Source organism: Cnephaeus nilssonii, assembly GCF_951640355.1.
Source record: "Cnephaeus nilssonii genome assembly, chromosome: 19".
NCBI classification, from domain to species: Eukaryota; Metazoa; Chordata; class Mammalia; order Chiroptera; family Vespertilionidae; genus Cnephaeus; species Cnephaeus nilssonii.
The window spans coordinates 12,735,351-12,743,344 of NC_137090.1; the positions used below are offsets into that span (position 1 = coordinate 12,735,351).

Genomic DNA, 7,994 nt, shown 5'->3' on the forward strand with positions numbered 1-7,994 from the left:
CCTCGGCCAGGCCCGCGGGGCCCTCCGCTGCTGGCAGCTGGCGCAGGAAGACACGGGCCTGCTCCCGAGAGCCCAGCACCTTTCTCCGATGCCCAGCCCCAGAGGGACCAGAACACAGCCGTGGTGGCTGAGATACCGAAGGGAATTAGCGAAGATTCTAAAATGGAACTTGTTTCCGTCCTCAGTGAAATACACTCGGGTTCTTTATGGAGTTTGCCAACATTCCAGGTGGGACCTGCCAGCCTTCAGATGGGCTGCTCTGCCTCCCGAAGTGGGAAATGAGCATCTCTGGCAGGGCTGCAGTTCCGCGGGCCCCTCCCACCCCTCTGAGACCGTGAAGAGAGCTAGCAGGAGTTTGGGACGCCCCGGGCTCGTCTCCACAAATGAGCCCCAAGCCCAGCACCCTCCCGGCCCCCCGCCAGAGCCTTCAGGGTGTGATCAGCCCACAGGCTGCATCCCGACGTGAGGACGTGCACCCACGGGCATGCACCAGCTGGAGCACCTAAATACATTGCACACAGCGTTCAGCCAGGTGTGTGTGTGGGCACATGTAACACGTACACCATCTGCATCTGTCCTGAAGGACTGGCGGCGACACCTTTGTGAGTGGGCACAGGTATCCACCCCCCAGATGTGTTCAGAAGGCACATGCCCATCCGGGGAAGCTCTAAGAGGCAAGTTGGTATCCAGATGGGCATGCATTGGCGAAAGCTACAGCCGGTGGTGGGCCATCATCCGCCGGGCTGGGCTTGAGGTCTTCTGGTCCTGATTTTTCCTCTCTCCTCCCCTCACTCCCACCCCAGCCTAGAGCAGCCCTCTCGCCTGAAATTAACCAGAGCCCGTTTTCCTGGGACTGCTGATCCAGAGGGGCCCGGGAGGAGCCAAGTCCTGCCCTTCACCACCCCCACCCTCCCCACTTGACCTCCGCCTTGCTCAGTGGAGCACCTGTGTCCTACTCGGGACAGGCTGCTCTTTGGTACAGCGAAGGACTCTCCCTGCCAGCCACCTGCCCAGGTAGTCATGCAGGGGCGGAGAGCCAGTCCCGAGGACCCTCAGCCCGAAGGCTCCTCCGAGGCGTGATCTGGTGCCTCAGAAGCTGCCCCTTGTAAAAGCATTTGCATGTTGTCTCCTAGCTGGGAAGCGAACACCTCCCACAGTAGCCCCCTGAGAGATGGTCTCTCTGGAAACACAGGATGGAGGCGGGGACACAGAAGCTGACACCTCCCAGAGGAATTAAATTAGGAGGTGCCTTCCCCCCCCCCTCTGTCCCCCGCTTCAGCCTCATGTGACCGGTACTTTCTCTCTCCAACAGCCTCTGGCCCTGCTTTCAGACTGCAGTTCCTTGCTCTGCCCGCAGGATGACCTGTAGGGCAAGACATGCCAACCACCCTCCCTCCCCTCCCCAGGTATCCAGCAGCTGTGACTACGTGTTTGTTAGCGGAAAGGAGTCTCGCGGGTCCATGAATGCCAGGGTCACCTTCCGCTACGACGCCCTCAGTGCCCCCCTGGAAATGACAGTCTGGGTCCCCAAGCTGCCCCTGCACATCGAGCTCTCGGACGCCCGCCTCAGCCAAGTGAAGGGCTGGAGGGTACCCATCCTCCCCGACCGGAGGTACAGCCCCTCCACGCACGGCAGAGACTCGGGACACGCGCGGGTGACACAGCGCTGGCACACAGTCTGAGCTGCGTGTGTGCATCCGGGCCTCGGTGTACACAGTCTGAGGGTCGGTTATGCCATCAACCAACTTTTACTGAGCAGCTACTGTGTGCCAGGCACTGGCGGGTGCTTGGGATGCGAGATGAGTGTGGCCAGTGCCTTACTCAGCCAAGTTCTGGGTCCACCAGGGAAGCCACCATGTATAGGCCACAGAGCACGGCGGATGCCGGAAGCAGGGAATGGAGTGGCACAAAGGAGAGAACCACCTCTTCCACTGGGAAAAGTCAAGGCAGGCTTCCTGGAAGAGGTGACTCTTGAGCCAAGTCTAAAAGGATGAGTGGAAAGGGGTTGCCTGGGGAACAGGGTGAGAGACCAGTCCAACAGCTGACAAAATGGAGCAGACACAGGAACACAGGAGCATACACGGCTGTACACACATGCCCCAGCCTAGGCACGCCGAGGCACATGTGTAGACACATCAGCTGGGCACACACTAACTCACACTGGGTCCCCTCTCGGGGGGGCAGGCTCACACACCTGAGTACCCAACTGTGGGGCATGGACACCTGCCCTCAGCGCACCCCACTCACCCACCATGGCTGCTAGAGAGAAAAGCAGCAGGGACGAGAGGAGGGGCGGGGCTAGGGAGAGGAGCAGGCGGCTGAGTGAGAGTTGGGCTCAGTTCAATTCTGCAGGATTTGGGAAAGCAAGGCCACGTAGACCAGAGCCTCTCGAACGTGAATGAGCACACGGCTCACCTGCGGGTCCTGTCCATGGCACATGTGTTTTGGACCAGCTCCTGGGTGGTGCTGAGGCTGCTTTGAGTAGCAAGGACGCAGTAAACTCTGAAGCCAGACAGCCGGGGTTCGAGCACTGACCTCTGCTCTTCACCAGCTGGGCAACCGTGGGCTCTGCCCACAGCCTCTCCACGCCTCCGTCTCCTCCTCTGTGAAACAGGCACATGAACACTTACCGCACAGGGTTGTGGTGAGGACTGGATTTGTTAACAGGTAAAAGCACCTCCGTAGGGATGAATATTCTAGTGCTTGATTCTTCTAAGCACTAGCAAAGCAGTAGCCGCACGCCTCACACGGTGACTCCTGCTGTTAGTATTTTGGGTAATTCTGAGTAGGCTGAGAATTCCCCAAACCATCACGTCCTGGGTCCCTTTGCTCACCAGTTCTTCGCTCCGTTTTTCTCTCTCCTTTTTGCATTTCACTATGAGCAGCAAGAGAAACCCAAGCCGCCCCTTCAGCACTTGGCTTGTGAAGCTCAGCTACATATCCAGGTTGATCACTTACAAGTTCTGTTTGCCACGCAGCGTAGGACGAGCCAGCCCAGCGCCTGGCACTCCGTGACAGGGAGCGCCTTTGCTCCAGCTCAGAGCTGAGAGTGGGGGCCAGGCACATGCTCCGTGCTGAAAAGAGGTCGCACTCGTCAGGATTTGACGCCAGCTTTTCGCAGGCGTCGGGGAAGCCAAGCGGAGGCGGAGAGGGACCAGGGAGGGCCAAGAAGGTGCCTTTATAGGAGGGAAGAGCCTGGGACTCCCAGCTCCGCACTCGTCAGGAACAGGAGTGAGCCAGGGAAAAGGCTTGCTATGTGCACACTGCCATCCACGGCTAGCAGGGCCAGGGGCGGGAGGGACGTGTGCAGGCCACTGCCAGGGCGAGGAGCCCTGATCCTGTGCCCCCTCCCAGGTCGGCCCGGGAGAGCGAGGACGAGGACGAGGAGGACGAGGAGCGGAGGCAGAGCAGCAGCCGCGGCTGCACCCTGCAGTACCAGCACGCCACTCTGCAGGTCTTCACCCAGTTCCACACGACCTCGTCCGAGGGCACCGACCAGGTGGTCACCATGCTGGGCCCGGACTGGCTGGTGGAGGTCACCGACCTGGTCAGCGACTTCATGCGGGTGGGTGACCCCCGAGTGGCACGCCTGGTAGACAGCAGCACGCTGGCAGGCCTGGAGCCGGGCACCACCCCCTTCAAGGTAGGCACAAGGGCGGTGCCAGGAGCCCTGTTTCCCTGTGGGCAGAGGATGCAGACGTTCTTAGGAAAGGAATCCCAGCGCCTCGGCCTCCGGAAGCAACCCCAGTCGGCCCCCGAAACACACTTTCTTCCCTGCCTGCCCCTCTGCCTGATGTTCCCCATCAGAGGCCAAGGTGCTTTAGCTTCACCTGGTGACGGGTCTCCCTCCAAGCCTTACCAGTACTATCAACCTTGCATCGCCGCGCGTGGTCCCTGAGACAGGTGTGGGTGAGGCGGGAGAGCAGGTGAGGGCTCAGGCCGCTCGAGGCCAGGAGAGGGAGTTCAGGAGCTAGGAACTGAACTCTGACCTCCCTGACATTTGCCTGAGTAGAAGCCCTCCACCTGGGAGATGGTGAACAGGGACCCGTGGGCTGGGATCTGCTTGCAGGATACTTGTTTGTGAAAACGGTTGATCCGACATTTGAAAATGGGAAAGCTTCTCATTGTTTAGAAAAACCAGGTTTCTGGTTTTACAAAATATAAATCTGGCAACACGGGGCCTGCCTTCCCACCTGGCAATACGCTGCTAGCGTCCATACTGGCGCCCCCTTTCCATGAGCATGAGTTCTCCCCTTTGCCACAGTCCCCACCACTCCCTTTTGTCTCCCTCACATTGAGGTTGGAATATCAGTTGCTATTGTTATTGCTATTGTGCAGGCCTATTGTTTTCCTTTACATCTGCCCATCTCTCTCATCTGTGCTCCTGCAAGGCCCGCCCCCCCCCCGCCCCCCCAGGGGACCCCTGGACCCTGGTTCCCAGGTGCAAACCTAAGGCAGAGCCTCCGAGCCTGCCCCACCCCCTGGACCTCTCTTCCAGTGGCACCGGGACTCCCCCTGATGGGTGGTCCTGGGGGTGCTGCTTTCCTGGCCTTCACCCACCCCTGCCCCTCTCTGCCTCAGGTGGTGTCCCCACTGACAGAGTCTGTGCTCGGGGAGACGCTGCTGACAGTGACAGAGGAGAAGGTCAGCATCACACAGCTGCAGGCCCAGGTGGTGGCCAGCCTTTCCCTCTCCCTACGGCCAAGCCCCGGGAGCAGCCACACCATCCTGGCCACCGCTGCCGCCCAGCAAACCCTCAGCTTCCTCAAGCAGGTAACTGGATGCCCAGCCTGCCAGCCTGGGGCTGGGAGTGTAGAAGGAGGGCTTGCGAGCTCTGGCTTGCCCTTGTGCCGTGAGTCCCCCCAAAATTAGGGCTTTAGGCAATGGAAGATCTATCGACCCTCCATTCCCCGTGTGCCTGCTCCACCCCATCCCACTGCCGTCTGCCCAGGGAGTCTGGCCAAGGTCTCGCTTTCTGCACCTGCCCCCCTGAGGTCTTCCTGCTAAGGGTTCCCCCTCCCAGATTCTCAGAGGGCCCATCACCTCTGCCGGTACCCCCAGGAATTACGCTTACCTATTTCTGGAGCCCCAACTACAGCCTACCCCCGAAATGCCAGGACACTGGCTACAGGCAGAGGTGGAAAGGTGACAGGCAGAATCCCAGGGAATGAGAAGGTGGGTGTTGAGCACCAAGCCAGGAGTCAGGAGCCAGAAGCTGCATCCCTCAACTTGCTCCCTGACCCCAGGCCAATCCCTTCTCTCTGGGCCCTGCTCCCTCCTCGGCAGGGAGACCAGTGTAACAAACAGGGGAGACTGGGGTTGGGCGTGTATTCTCAACCTCCAAGTGTCTGATGGGGGCGATCGCAAGGTCAGGCATGGAGAAGTGGGGTGACTCCTGCAGCAAAAGGGACTTGAGTGAGACCCAAGGCAGAACTTACCTTCAGCTCATCAAGGGGAGAAAGGTGAGGTGGGCAAAGGAATTCTCAAGGCAGCAGGAGGCCATCGTGTGCCCTGGACCCTCCTCACAATCTCCCCGTCAATCATTCCTGAGCACCTGCCACCTGCCGGGCACATCCAGCCCGGGGAGTCCAGCCGGGAGCCAGACACCTTGGTCCCTGCCCTCACAAAGCTCCTCCACCAGAGAAGCCAGCCAGGACTAACCTCTGACTCCTCTCCCCTTCTCCTCCTCCTCCTCCTCCAGGAAGCCCTCCTGAGCCTCTGGCTCTCCTACAGTGACGGCACCACCGCTCCACTCTCCCTCTACAGCCCCCGGGACTATGGGCTGCTGGTGAGCAGTCTGGACGAGCGGGTGGCTACGGTGACCCAGGACCGGGCCTTCCCGCTGGTGGTGGCCGAGGCGGAGGGGGCAGGGCCGCTGCTCCGGGCGGAGCTCACCATCGCTGAGAGCTGCCAGAAGACCAAGCGCAAGAGCGTCCTGGCGACGACCCCCGTGGGCCTGCGGGTGCACTTGGGGCGGGAGGAGGAGGACCCCACCTACGACTACCCAGGCCCCAGCCAACCGGGGCCGGGTGGGGGCGAGGACGAAGCCCGGGGAGCTGGCCCTCCAGGCACCGGGATGTCCCCACCGGAGGCTCCGGGGCCGGTCACCGCCAACCCCGCGGTGCCACCCACAGAGGATTTCCCGCCGCTGCCCACGGGCTTCCAGCAGATGCCGCGGGGGCTGACGGACCTGGAGATCGGCATGTACGCGCTGCTGGGCGTCTTCTGCCTCGCCATCCTCGTCTTCCTCATTAACTGCGTGGTCTTCGTGCTGCGCTACCGGCACAAGCGCATCCCGCCCGAGGGCCAGACCAGCACGGACCACTCCCACCACTGGGTGTTCCTGGGCAACGGGCAGCCGCTGCGGGCGCAGGGCGAGCTGTCCCCACCCGCCGGCAACCCGCTGGAGACCGTGCCCGCCTGCTGCCACGGCGACCACCACAGCAGCGGCAGCTCGCAGACCAGCGTCCAGAGTCAGGTGCACGGGCGGGGCGACGGCTCCTCGGGCGGCTCGGCCCGGGACCAGGCCGAGGACCCCGCCAGCTCGCCCACGTCCAAGCGCAAGCGGGTCAAGTTCACCACCTTCACCACGCTGCCCACGGAGGAGCTGGCCTATGACTCGGTGCCCGCCGGTGAAGAGGAGGAGGACGACGAGGAGGACCTGGGGTGGGGCTGCCCGGATGTGGCGAGCACCACGCGGCCTGCTGCACCCCCCAATTACATGCGCAGAAACAAAGAGATTGCGTAGAGGCGCCGTCTCCCGTGGGGTGGGCTCTGTGTGGGGCACGGCCGGGACCCCTGCTCGCACGGTCGTGGGCTGGCGGCTGACGTGGATCTGAAAGGCCCTGCCCTGCAGCTTTGCTGTCTGCGGGTGCCGCTCCCTCGCCGGGTCCGTCCAGCTGCCTCACACGGTGCCCTCTCTGCGGCCGCAGGTGGACGGCTCCTTTGGGAGCTCGCTGGGAGGGAGCAAGCCCAGCCCTCCTACCCTTTCCAAACCTCCTCCCATCTGAGACAGCCTGCCCCAGGAGCGAGGACGGGTGGGCCCCCACTGTGAGCGCCCCTGCCTCCCACGGGGTCCCCCCTGTGCTGGGGGTTCTGTGGGGTCTTGTGTCACAAGCTGCACAAAGACTTTTTTCAAACCACTATTCAGGGATTTCTGTCCTGCAGGGCAGGGAGGCAGCAGCTGCCTGCCCCGCCGAGGATCTTGCTGTGGACAAAACTTTGGGGAGGCTGGGGGACACGTGTAGCATCTTCTGGCTTCCTGGGACCTCCCAGTCCCTCCCTAGGACCTGGGAGCAGACCCCAGAGGGGTCTGTGGTCAAGCCAGGCACCTTCCTAAGAGTCCAGGACTCCCTCCTCTGCCCCCAAGGGCTATAGACGTGGCCGGAAGGGGGAGGAGTCCTCTGCCCACCCCTGGCCAAGCCACGGCCCAGAGCACCATGGTCTGGGGGGGCCCAGGGAGGCTCGCATGCCTCCTGCCCGCCCGCCTGCCCCCCCATAGCAGGGCCAGCACTCCGCCTTAGCCCCTCCAGCTCTGCTGGCCACTCCTCCCTCCTCTGCAGGGGCGGCCACCCATCCCCCCAGGAAATGGAATCGGTGGGAATGGAGGGGGGCACCGGGGGAGCTGTGAAGGACCTGGGGAAGGGCAAGGCCCAGGGAGCCGGGCGTCTCCCTGCCCCACCTCACAGCCACTTTTCTCTCGGGTTCTACCACCACTGTGTCGGGTTTTTTCTTAAATAAATGGAGGCGACCAGATTGGAGGTGGGGGCAGCAGCTCCCAGAGAAAAGACAGTGCAGGGTGGCTGGCTCCGTGTCTCTGCTTTATGTGTACGCATGCACACTCACCCCCCACACACGTGTACACACATGCACACGTGGGCACAGTAAATGACGTGAGAGAGAAACACGGCTAAGCCCACTGCCGTCCCGCTTTTCCCCCTCCAGCATCCAGGGCTCATAGACCTCTGAGCTGTGGACATGCCCGCGTCAGAGGA

The 7,994-nt window shown here is 62.1% G+C and overlaps 1 protein-coding gene across 1 annotated transcript in view; it reads left to right on the forward strand.

Moving 5' to 3' along the window:
- Window positions 1–6,989, forward strand: part of TMEM132E (transmembrane protein 132E) — a gene marked incomplete at its 5' end in the record, with an annotated part of 51,004 nt that extends 44,015 nt beyond the window's left edge. The window contains 4 exons of the mRNA XM_079798763.1: window positions 1,407–1,612; window positions 3,355–3,643; window positions 4,582–4,773; window positions 5,702–6,989. Coding sequence (XP_079654889.1) covers window positions 1,407–1,612; window positions 3,355–3,643; window positions 4,582–4,773; window positions 5,702–6,748 — 1,734 coding nt within the window. The 3' untranslated portion in view covers window positions 6,749–6,989. The remainder of the gene's footprint in view (window positions 1–1,406; window positions 1,613–3,354; window positions 3,644–4,581; window positions 4,774–5,701) is intronic.
- Window positions 6,990–7,994: the final 1,005 nt, after the last annotated feature.